A 12,762-nucleotide genomic window follows, 5' to 3' on the forward strand; every position below is an offset into this window, starting at 1 on the left:
CTTCATGCTTACTAAGGTTGAAACAAGGCCCATGCCCAAAAGCTCGCGCCCTAACCCAGCCCAGAGAGAGCCGCCACCTCTTCCCTACTATTGGCATCAGCCCTTGATGGAGGATTGGATTTGCCGCAGCCAAGTCTCCAACGCCATGAAAACGCAGCGCCCATGATTCCTTCCGCACGATCAATGCCAATCTAGCTTGCGTTATCACGGAAAACCAAAAACCAACATAGTTAAAGAAACCACCAGATCAAAGTCTCTCATCACTCAACAACAAAGATCTAGCTTAAATGCCTTGTATGTAGTTAAATAACTACAACCGTGCTACATTAAAAGTCATGCTTAGTAAATAATAATGATAATAATTGAAGGCCATTCGAATGCACTAAAAACGTATGTAACACCCCGACCCAGATTTAATCCAGATTAGGTTGTTAAGAAATAGTGCTAACCAGAGAAGAAAGACCCCTTAATTTCTGGACCTTTTTTTTCTCTCCAACAGATGCCATAGACGATTGAGATTCCTCATCTCAGATCCCCCCCCCCCCCCCCCGAATTAGGGTTGGAGCACACGGGGTGGTAAAATACTCAACTTGTTTTCTCCCAATCCTAGAGAGCTCCACGATACTAAACCAGGTGGTGTTCTCCCCTCTCCCATGCCTCTCTCTCCCATTCTTATCTCATTTCCTCATTTATCTTCTCTCTTTCGTTTTTATTTAACTTATCAATTCTCTTAGTAATTATCTATGAGAGCATGAATGTGGCTAACCACGTTATGCACAGTGCACATGATATCAAAAGAAAATTGCTTATAAAGATCAAACGTAGACCACTACAATCTATATGGATATATAATTTCTCACAAAAACTAATGTATTTCTCTCTTTATAACATTAAATTTTAATACAAAGTGTTCGAATATATAAAAATTCAGGATATTACAACGTACTAGTAAAACAAACTGTTTAGTCATTATATTGATTATCCCATAGTTCCATTTTACAAATTTGATTGTATTTATCAACAAATTTTACAAAGATTATATCATTGGAAACTAGAGTAGCTAAAACATATGCTGCCGCTTGGGTGTGTGTTATGGCATTGTGCAAATCATCCATTATATAAAAAGTTCTACAATATATTAACGTACCTATATATATAGTGTTTCTCGGATGCGGAGGTCCATACGGGTTTTCCGTCCAGATTTTCGTCGTTTCTCCACGATCCAGACGTCGACGACGCCGTTTCTTCTCACCAGAGTGACACCAAACCTCCTAGATGCTGCTGCGATGAAGAAGAAGGTTAAAGAGATCAGGGTCCAACCTATGCAATAACCTCACTTAGAACTTCACCACCGATCATGGTGGATCTCCGATACCGATCTCTTTCGCCTTCTTCTTCTTCGCAATAGCATTTAGGAGGTGTGGTGTTACTCCATCGAGAAGAAATGGATCGTCAGCGTCCGGATCGTGGAGAAACGGCGAAAATCCGAACGAAAAACCCATCCGGACCTCCGCACCTGAGAACTTTTGTGTATATATATATAGGGCCTTTTCTTGGCTGCGGAGGTCCGCACTAATGTTTTGGTGCAGATTTCCATTTTTTCACAACTTTTCGATCGAATTTCCTCATCTCCACCGTCTAGTATCTATATAATATTGTGTAGATTATTTATGTAAAATTTTAGCCAATTTTTTAATCATTAAGGCCCTCAAAATTGCATTTTTCTGTTAAAATGAACAGTCTATGTTTGATATAATTCAATATGTCCATTTGTTTTTCAATTTTGAGAGTCTTAACGATCACTAAATTGGTTAAACTTTTGCATAGATGATCTACACAATATTATCTAAATACTAGACGGTGGAGATGAGGAAATTCGATCAAAAAGTAGTGAAAAATGGAAATCCGCACAAAAACCATTGGTGCAGACCTCCTTAGTTGAGAAAAATCATATATATACATATATATATATATATATATATATATATATATATATACAACCCCCTTCCAATGAGGGATCCCTTTTTTGGTTTAAAAAAGGGATAGCTCATTCACTAACTTTTCGATTACATTTTCACATCTCAACCGTTCAACTTTTAAAGTCTAATGTGTAGACCAGTTCTGTAAAATTTCAGTCAAAAAGGTGATCGTTAAGATATTAAAATGTATATATATATATATATATATATATCAAGTAGATTTTAATGAGTATAATATATATTCTCAAACTAGAATACCAATACATGATTCATCTAATTTAGAATTTCTTGTAATCTAGTCACAAGTAAAAATGTATTATAAAGCAATAAGAGCACTCTAAAGTCTGAACATATATATACGGAGAAATTCTACTGTGCGACAAATGCTCCACGGGGACTATGCGAACGACCACAGATAGCTCAACACATATAACTTTTTTTCCTACATCACAATCGCTGAAAACTTGAAGCCCGAATGATGAACCAGAGCTCTTCCAAATCCCTAGCGGCTATGGAATTGACTCACACCCTTAATTAATCTTGCACTTCATTTCAAATTTAATTATATAGATGCCCAAGTCGATGCATTCTTCTTCTTTTACTTCTTCGCTACCATATGTTGATGGCAAAGGCTACAACGATATACTTGCAAATCCCAAGAAGAAATTTAAGTTTTGATTGGAACCCAAATCCTCCTTGCCTTCTCTCCCTCCTACTCTACATATCATTTTGTTTGTAAAGCACTACATGTATGTATGTATGTATGTATGTATGTATGTATGTATGTATACCCATGAGTGGGGGCTGAGGCAAAGCAAGCTACCTGGGTTTTTCTACAAATAGTCAGCCTTCTCTTTGATTTTCCGGCTCTGATTTACAGCGATGGTTGAATAGTTACGTGTCGATTTATAAGTGGGTAATCGCATAGTCTATGTGGTGCGTTTGTCGCACTTAAGAATTTCTCATATACATGGTTACTTACTCGTATCCATTAGAGAAACATGTTGTAAAGACTATTAGTGACGACTATGGCGTGCATCTATTTTGCTCCGAAGCTCAAAATGCGTTAGTGCTTGTGGTTCACTCGATCACCGTATAACATATATTCATACGTATGTTCACAAGTTTTGGAGCACGTGCGTACGTGACTACACCACAACCACGTACGTGTACGTGGTATATGTGGAATCATATAGTGAGTTAGAGAGTGATAATAGAGGTGGCAAATGGGCCGGCCCAGCCCATTTTAACTGGGCCAAAACCCATGTTGGGCCGGGTTTAGACGCGTGCCGGGTCGGGCCAAGAAGCGAGCCGGCCCATTAACATTATAAGACACAATTAACATTAAAAAAATATGTAATTAGAATATTTGTTTTATATAATTATTTATAATAGTAAAAATAAATAAAATATTATAATATATTTGATAATCTTATTTCTAAAACGTTATATATGTCAAAACTATGAATTTTATCATTACTTTGATAATATTTGTGACATAATGTAATTAAAAAAATGAAATAATCAAGAGATTTATATTTAAAATGTCTAATATTCAATTATCATTATTATAATTATTCAAATATTTATATAAATAATATAAAATTATGTGTTTACGGGCCGGCTCATGAATTTATCGAGCTCGAGTCGAGCCGGACCGGACCGGACCCATGATCTAAAATATCTAAGTCTAGTCTGGCTCATTACAATAACAGACTCGGACTATGTCGGACCGATTTTTAACGAGCCGAGCTGGTGCTTTTCGGCCCACTTGCCACCTCTAAGTGATATACCTATGGGGGTACGTGATCTGCCATATTAGACGACATTGAATGCTTCACACCCACCCTGTAATTAAAGGATTTAAAGGTCGATGGCTCCATTAAATACACCCACAAGGAGCAGTGGAGCTTGATGTGAAGGAGGAGAGGAAGAAGGGGACCGAAAGCCCGATCTATATCATTCTAGTTTTTGAGTTCCAAAAAACTAAACCTAAAAAAGGCCAACAACACCGATTCATGGCAGCGGTCGTAGAGAAGTCTGCAGCGGAGGTTGCACGGGGAGACGAGGTAGAAGGGATGAGCGGCAACAGCAACAGCAACGGCAGCAGCTTGAGAACGGCGGAGACTCTGCTGCGACTGCTACCTATTGCTCCTTGTGTAGCGGCTCTGCTGGTCATGCTTCACGATTCCCAGAACAATGAGTTCGGCTCCGTTTCCTACTCGCATATTGGAGCTTTCAGGTAGATATATAGTATATACACATCATATATGATATAAATTGACTAGCTAGCTAGTACATTCACTAAGAATTTTGAGCCAACGTAGATTTTTGATGTACGTTGTTATATAAATTAATCCTCGTGAAAATAAATAAGATATTGGGACATTTCTGAAAATCTCACTAACAATACGATCATTTCTGATAATTAAACATTTCTGGATATTTAGTTACTTTCATTAATAAAAATAATTATTTCAGTTTGATTTTGGATCCCTCATTCAGAGAATTTCACGGTACGTACTACGTAGATCCTAATTGGGGCTCTTCTTCTTTTCTTTTTTTGGAAAAGGAAGTTCAAGAAATTAGAAATTATGGTCACTCAGACACCCAATGTTTGGATGAATTCATTGGTAACAAGTGGGTTTTCATCCACTTATCAATAAGTAGACTCAAAGAGTGGACAACACTATCACACAATTGAAGTTCATATGCCTACAATGTGTATACATGCACACTTTGGTCTCAATCATAATTTAGATCAACTTACACCATTTATTTCATTCAAATATGTATACTTAATTAGTAGTTAGAAATGGTTGAATTCAGTGAATAATATGTGTATGTGTATGCAAAATGTAGGTTTTTGGTGCATGCCAATGGCATATGTGCTGGTTATGCCCTTCTGTCTGCTATCATATCTGCCAAGTCTCGTCCTCCCACCAAGTCTCTAGCCTGGACTTTCTTCTGCATAGATCAAGTAATTAGTAACTTATCAATTACCATTTATCCAATGCATGCAAGTAACTAATTTGTTACAGTAACTTATTTATTACACGTTTGGTCTGTAAATGTTCTATATATAGTTGCTTACGTACATAATTCTGGGAGCTGGAGCTGTGTCGACGGAGATTCTGTACTTGGCTTTCAAAGGAGATTCAACTATAACGTGGAGTCCGGCTTGTGAGAGTTATGGTGGATTCTGTCACAAAGCCACAACTTCTGTGGTCATTACATTTCTGGTGGTGGCTTGCTTTGCTATCATTTCACTTATTTCATCATACAAACTCTTCAGCAAGTTTGATGCTCCAGCATCAACCCCATGAAGGGCAGTCAAGCTGCCACCTTCGGTTGATGATCGATGATGATCTTCCATGGTCCAGAACCGTTACTTAATTTTTCGTCGGATTATTACTGCCAGTTACTTGCATTGAATAAAAACTACAAATTAATTTGTGTTTGTGTATTATTGGCATTTGGTAGTTATAATGTGTGTCTGGTACTGTATTGCTTCCTCTAATTCCCAACAGTACTAGAAAGGAACTAATGAATGTTTCTATATAGCTAGTTAAAGCTTTTCTATTTTTGTTTACGTTGAAGAACCAAGGAACTTTGTTTTTATTTTGTTCAATGGAAAAACTTGCGTACAAACTAGTATGTACGCGTGCGTTCAAACTCTCATTTATTTACACAATTTGGAAATATAAATATATGATTTTAACCGTTTAAAAGTTTAGTTTATTACTAAAGATCATTTATGTAAAAGATCAACATAAACAAAAATCGTTTTCATAGTCGATTGCATCAAACAAATTGACGATTGATCATGAGACTATTAACTTTCACCATAACCGTTCAATTGTTTGATGCAATCGACTATGAAGACGATTTTTTTTATGTTGATCTTTTACAGAAATGATCTTTAGTAATAAACTAAACTTTTGAACGGTTAAAATCATGTATTTATATTCCCAAAATGTGTAAATAAATGAGAGTTTGGACGCACGCATGCATACTAATTTGTACGCAAGTTTTTCCCTTGTCCAATTCAGATTGAATATTTGTTAATATAAGATCAGACGAGCGCTACAAAAAAAGAAATTCCACTACTAGAAAAGAGGCCTAAGGGGACAATTATTTTGGGGACATATATTAGTGTCTCTAATTTTATTGGGTTAGGAACACATCCTTATATGTGTGCCTATTGAAAGAGTAAAGGCACATATGACTCTTAAGTGTCCCCATTCTAACAACTTTATAAGGATAAGTTATTGTCTTCATTGAGGATGTGTACGAATACATGGAGTACACATCACTCTCAGTCTCTCTCGCTCTCAGATATGCCGCTACGGTGCTACTCTCTCCAGCAAACAGCGACGACCACATGTTTGCGCTAAAATAATACTCCGGTATTATCTATATTCTTTAGGCTCGTGGACCGGTTATTTGGGAGAAAATCTATCGAAGAGTAAGATTATATTCCTTATTGGAATAGATTTCGGGGACCGATGCTGTATAGAATCTGAGTTGAATAAGGAAGATGAATCCAAATCAACTAAGAGGTTCTCAAGACTTGATCTGCAAGAAAGAACAATCTGTGTTCTCTATATAAAGGGGTCGAATGTGCAAAATAACAGACACACAACGTCAAAAAAACTATCGCGCAACCGCATAGTCAAGCCTCCCCACGGAGCAAAAGTCCGATTAGCTTCGGCAACCAAGTCTCCCATCGGAGCGGAGCTACCCAGATGTACGTCTCGCGCTGCATGTAGCAACAAGTCCAATTAAATTCAGCAACTAGAGTCAAGTCTATCGAGTCGCTAGCCTAGCTTCTAGCAAACACAAAAGTCTGCACTAGTCAGTAATTCCCTACAGCAAGAGAGTCCCGCTATCAACGACACATTATAAGCTCTGCTTTTCCCCAAGCGGTCTAAAGTAAGATCGGCCATCTACTTGAGGTGGAGTGAAAGGTACATAGCAACTCCGGTTGTGTATAGGTCATTCGAACTTCAGCGGCTTATCAGCAACTGCGAAACAATCGTTCGAGAAGAAAACAGTACGTGAGCGCAATCATCATCAACAAACAATAGTTGTATCTAACTCAAAGGTACTTGCACGCCAAGCAACAAGGTTAAAACCATTTAGGGTTCAAAACCAGGACTTGCTGATTGTTTCCTGAGGAGACCTTTTTTCCAGCTCGAACACCACCCATAACTTCCTCCTTCAGATTCGTAAACCACCGACGCCCGACGGTAATTCCCCTTTCTCGCTCTCTCAATTTCTTTTGCACGCTGTTCTCCTAGTAAAAGGGTTCGTCGAAATATGCGGTTCAAATTGCCTTGGAATTGAAAACCATCCTCTCCCAAAGTCAAAACCTTCAAAATCAAACTCCTCATCCTTCACTATCCTTCCAAACTTCAGCTCCTCTTTATTTGCAAACGCATCTTTTGACTCTTCTCTTCTGGGTTTGACTTTGAAGGCTTCAAGCTCTCTAGGTATGTGCCTTGGAAGGCTTCGATTTTGGGTTCAAGTTGTCTACGTTTGCTAATCAAGGTAAATAGCACTTATGGGTTTCTCAAATTTTAGGGTTTATCTTTTTCAATTCTGGGTTTGAATGAATTGATGTTCAAAAAATATTGGGTTTCTTAAATTGTAGGTTTCGATTTATTCCCCCCATCAGAATCCCGTAATATCTCATCTACCAAGTTGTTTGTTTATATTTGGTGATTCGATCTCTGATTCTCCATTGCATGGCATTATATTTTAGATCTATACACATGCTAGATCTAGACTTGGGCTCAATTATATTTGCCTAGCGGCTCTCTCCTCTTCACTGACGATTGTTCAATTGATTTTGTGCAATAATAGATTCATTGTGAGGCTCGGCAAAGCACACTACATTCAGTAAGTGTTTCTACTAACTACAGTTTTGTTGGCTATTGATTAATAATCTCCCTATAAATTTAGCTTGACGATTGATTTGGTGAAATCGATTTTAGTTAAATTTAGTTTTGGTTAAAAGTAATTGATAAATTATTTAATTACAAGGGTTGGGACTTCATAAAGTTTTAGTGAGGGTTGTGCAATACCGAATATTGTCCTCCTCACTTCAGTGACTTTATAAGAAAATAAGGTACTAATGTGGTAGAATATTATAAATCTTGAGTTAGTTATAGTGCCCCATGAGAATCTAGTTTCACCGGATACTCTTTACTATTGCTAATCATAGAAGTTGATCCTGATCATAGAAGTTTTCTCAGCTAATGTTTTATGTTCATTAATAGGCTCTCAAGCAAGATTTGGTATTGGTACGCAGGGGTAATATGCACCTACTATTTCTGGACAACCACAATATAAAGGAATGGACTTTGATATCACATGAGAGGGTTATGCAGGTACACAACTAATTTGCTTATATACACTAGTTATTTATGTTACCATTCTTTTAAATACACTAGAACTTTAGTAGATGTAACCGACTTGTTCAAGTGACATGGTGTTCTTGTTTTAACCATCCAAACTTGTCTACCAGGACATTATGTTCCTCAATTAAGCCAAGCAATTGTGAAATAAAACTATATGGTGTTCTTTGATAGATGGACTAATTATTTTGGTTGTTCTTACTATTCTTATATATCTTAAGGTTGTTATACATACTCCAACGCCTCATAATGGTGCCGAAACCATATACTTAGCTAGTTAATGAACAAAATTTACCTAGCGGTGATTTGCTCCTAATGTAACTTTAGAGGAACTCCTAATTGTTGCTTTTTGACCATTCTCTATGATAGCACAACTGGTTTAACTCTGATAGCACAATAGGTTTAACTTTAGATATATATGTTGTTCACATGCAAGTATTTACAACTTTTGAAGATTTGGGGATATCGGTGGATGTCGTTGCCACCAGTGAAGTCAGTATTTCCTTGACATTGGACCCATCAAAACTTTGGAGTAGGGAGCTTATTCAGCAGACAAGCGTATGGTACCATGCTCTATGTTCTCTGCTTGTTATTCTTTCTTGAAGTTCCCTTTGTCTACATGCATTTAATATTTTCTAATTAAATATTTATCCATACTTGTTTAGTACATACAAGGGTTATAATTGTAGTCATGACAGGATTATGCTGGATATTGAAATTCTGAAATGAAGTTTCATTAAAATATTTCACCTTCCTTGACAGGAACTTGACCATGTTGTGGAAGAACTGGAGAAAATTGTTGTCGTTCATGAATTAGAGGATGATCATGGAATTGGTTAGTATGTTTGTGTTAAACTTTGTCATTGGAATAAGAATGTTTGTATAGTTGCAGTTGCATATACTGGATTATCTAAGTATGAATTGATATGTTGTCATGCTAGTTGTACTTTAAGGATTTGTGTCTGTATTGGGATATGTGCTTCTGTTATATGCATCCATACTGTACCTCTCTAAGGTTCTCTAACTCAGAATTTTACTTGTTATTGTAGGTACCTACAGCTCCTTGGTGCTCTGGTAGTGTACTTTCTTTTATTACTGTTGAAAAAGAAGGTACTTACAGTTTTTAATTTGTTTACCTTTCTTAGTAACCTATGATCAATTTTAATGAACTAATTACTTGATATACGACAACAGTGGTGGTTTGGAGCTTAGTTGTTTTGAGGAGAATGTCAATACTGGGTTTCAAATTTTGTTGATATATTGGTGAATATAATATTTCAATGACAAATATATACCGTGATTGTGTGATTAATTATTTATTGTTATGATGATTTTCTATATATTTTCTTGGGACTGGTTTGCAATTACTTCTCATTACAGGGACTAGTTGCAAAAAGTAAAGTTATGTTAATGGGCACATATAAGTGTTTCTAATTAGTGTAATGTATCTATACACATGTTTGGTATTTGTACTTTAGTTTGTGTTTGAGATACCATAGGACCCACTCTTATATTTGAGGATACATGAATTAAGTTTCCAAGTTAGTAATAAGAACATCTTCAAAAGACACATTTGCACTAATTGTCCTTTTTGGCCAATAGAGACATATATATATATATACAGTCCCTATCCAGAGTGAAGGTTCACTCTGAAGTTTCAGAGTGAAGTTCCAATTTTGGCACACTTTTCGGTCAAATTTTTTCACCATAAGTGATTCAATATTTAGATATGCTATTCAAGATCATCTCTATAAAGTTTCATCCAATTTGATAATGATTTGAGCTTTCAAAATTGAGATTTACACGAACGGTTCACGTTGAACAGTTTTAATTCATTCATTGATTTAATCTAATTTCAATACCTTAACGATGTCCGAATTAGATGAAATTTTGTAGAGATGATCTTGAATAGCATACCTAAATATTGAATCACTTATGGTGAAAAAATTTGACCGAAAAGTGTGTCAAAATTGGAACTTCACTCCGAAACTTCAGAGTGAACCTTCACTCTGGATAGGGACTGTATATATATATATATATATATATGTAGCAATAGACACATAATATATGTCCCCTCAAGCCTAATTTCTAGTAGTATTCATGAGGGTAGAAATATTACGTACGTTTGATCGAGATGCAAGTGGAGTGAAGATGTACAGTCCTAACTAGAGAAATATATGTAATTTTTGTATTTAATGACGACATAGTGACATTCCTCTTACAAGTTCGTGTAAGTTTTATTGTTACATCAGGATTTAGTGATTGAATTATGAATCAGAGATTACTAGAACATGATCAAGACCTCCTCAACTCCCTCAAAATTGCACCATGGGGGCAATATCCTTGTTACCTTGAATGATACACTAGTAGATTGTTTGCACGGTCACTTATATGTACCAATGTGGTGTACCACAAATTCTTGTTACGATACCTTGCGGTCTAAACTTCCAAATAAATTATATTTCTTAGCTATAAGCAAGCAAGATAATTATATTTCGTATCTAATGATCTCGCCACCATGTCATCGTTGTCTGAAAGCAAATAGAGTCGCAATTAGAGTGATACTATTTGCTAGTTGGTGCTTTGTTGGATACTTGTTTGAATGGATCTTTTGATATTATGTCAGGTTTTTGTAATCAGGGGTTTAGGCATCACGTCCCCGCCCCCTTGTACTCGACGGTTTCATTAATGAAGGTTTGAGGGTAATCGTACTAACCCTTACATCAAAAAAAAGCAAGCAAGATTGCATTATATATGGAGTCTATTAAATATATGATTAATTTGATTGGTGTTGTAGGAGAATTACTCTCCGTAATCTTCTGGTGTATCTTGTCCTAATTAGTATAGGTTAGTCTAGATCAGGAATGATATATAATCTATTATTCTACAGAATACTCAATGTAATACATATCTATAACGCCTCATTATCAATGAATAAAGATAATGTTTTTCCTTATTTTGATGTGTATTACATTTTTCTATAACACGTTATCAACATGTAGTTCTAACTCTGAGTTCTTAGGTCTAGAACTCTAACATTCTGAAGAAAAAAAAATTCTTCTGCCATAAAAAATTTGACAGAAGAAAATGAAAACATCTTGAGAAATTTCCTTTGCTGAAAAAAAATAGTAATAGTTTTTGGCCGAGCACCTAGAAAACCTTTATGGGCACTCCCCATCTTCTCTGATCTTAACTGCAGCAGCCCCCCACGTCAGCGCCCTCCTAGCACCACCTAGAGTCGATGACTCAAGTCGCCAAGCTTTTGAGCCCTCGAAGACGACCCCGTGCATCCAAACATCGACGACACCGTTGCCTAGGTCAAATTGACTTTTTGCGGCACCCTCGCAAGCTTAATAATCCAGAATGACAGTAGGAATTCTTGGCGACCCGCGTTTTCCAGTTTCGAGAGCTCGATCTTATCGCTCGTCGAGCCTCCCAACGCCCAACCCGGATTCTCAAATCCAACCCGACGGCGAAGTCGCTACCAATAACTGACATCTCCCAATTGTTAACGCTCTTAACCGTTGCACCCGCTACCTCTGGCAACCCAGAGCCATGCACTGTCGCTTGTTATGCAGCTGAGAGCGCAACCCGGATTTGCAAATCCGACCAGGTCGGTATTCTCCGACTTAACAACGACAGAGAGAGAGTTTTACCTCTCTGTTGAAACAAAATTCCAACATTATATATTGGCTTACATGGAAAGTGTTATCCGACATGGATTGATGGTGATGATCGACCCACGTCGCCACCACAGCCTCCTGGAAAGCTGTAGGATCCAGTTTTAACAAAGTGATATGTCATTGGTCAAGTAATGTCAACACCGCACATGTAAATCCTATCAGTTATACCTTTAATAGACGTAGTGAGAAAAAAGAGAGTTTAGACTCACCTTATGGAGCAAACTCTGACAAAACGTCATGGAATCAAATATGAGACGGTTTGTTCTCATAATACCTTGTCACTTAGGTGGTTTCCAAAACAACTGAATTTACAGCTTGTGGTCACATATCATTTCTATTGGGACTAAGTTAAGAGATGTAGAGAAAGATCCTGAATGGATTGATTTTAACCTAATTCAAGTGCCTCCAGACCACAGAGCGCGTTAACTTGATAAATGTATGGATATTAAAAAGAAGTGTGATGAACTAAGAGTCAAATTCTGCAATTCTGAAACTCCTTTCTTAAAACTCAGGGCTCACCACCTTGACCATCTAATCAAGTCTATTAGACTGGATAATGTAAGAGAATATACTTCGAAGACTTTTTATTGCATGACGAGATGGATGTTGAACATCTTGTAATCCCTATCCATGTTCATTTTGCAGAATGGATGAGCAGGAGCAACAATTAAGCGGTTA

General features: G+C 36.9%; 1 protein-coding gene and 1 long non-coding RNA gene across 4 annotated transcripts; both read left to right on the plus strand.

Moving 5' to 3' along the window:
* The first annotated feature begins 3,924 nt into the window (after positions 1 to 3,924).
* On the plus strand, positions 3,925 to 5,540 carry LOC126795277 (CASP-like protein 2A1). The gene is made up of 3 exons (XM_050522121.1): positions 3,925 to 4,221; positions 4,842 to 4,959; positions 5,066 to 5,540. Exons 1-3 carry the CDS (start codon positions 3,998 to 4,000, stop codon positions 5,303 to 5,305), a joined length of 582 nt encoding a protein of 193 aa, XP_050378078.1. The 5' UTR covers positions 3,925 to 3,997; the 3' UTR covers positions 5,306 to 5,540.
* A 1,634-nt stretch (positions 5,541 to 7,174) lies between these two features.
* Positions 7,175 to 11,285, plus strand: LOC126795185 (uncharacterized). 3 transcript variants are annotated; one of them, XR_007672243.1, is made up of 7 exons: positions 7,175 to 7,532; positions 7,848 to 7,883; positions 8,264 to 8,374; positions 8,856 to 8,964; positions 9,164 to 9,236; positions 9,451 to 9,511; positions 11,028 to 11,285. It is a non-coding gene; the product is annotated as an uncharacterized LOC126795185 (long non-coding RNA). The 3 variants fall into 3 exon arrangements; XR_007672244.1 differs by having other exon boundaries at positions 8,856 to 8,959; XR_007672245.1 differs by having other exon boundaries at positions 8,296 to 8,374.
* The last annotated feature ends 1,477 nt before the right edge of the window (positions 11,286 to 12,762 follow it).

The sequence above is a fragment of the Argentina anserina genome, chromosome 5 (genome assembly GCF_933775445.1).
Source record: "Argentina anserina chromosome 5, drPotAnse1.1, whole genome shotgun sequence".
Taxonomy (NCBI): domain Eukaryota; kingdom Viridiplantae; phylum Streptophyta; class Magnoliopsida; order Rosales; family Rosaceae; genus Argentina; species Argentina anserina.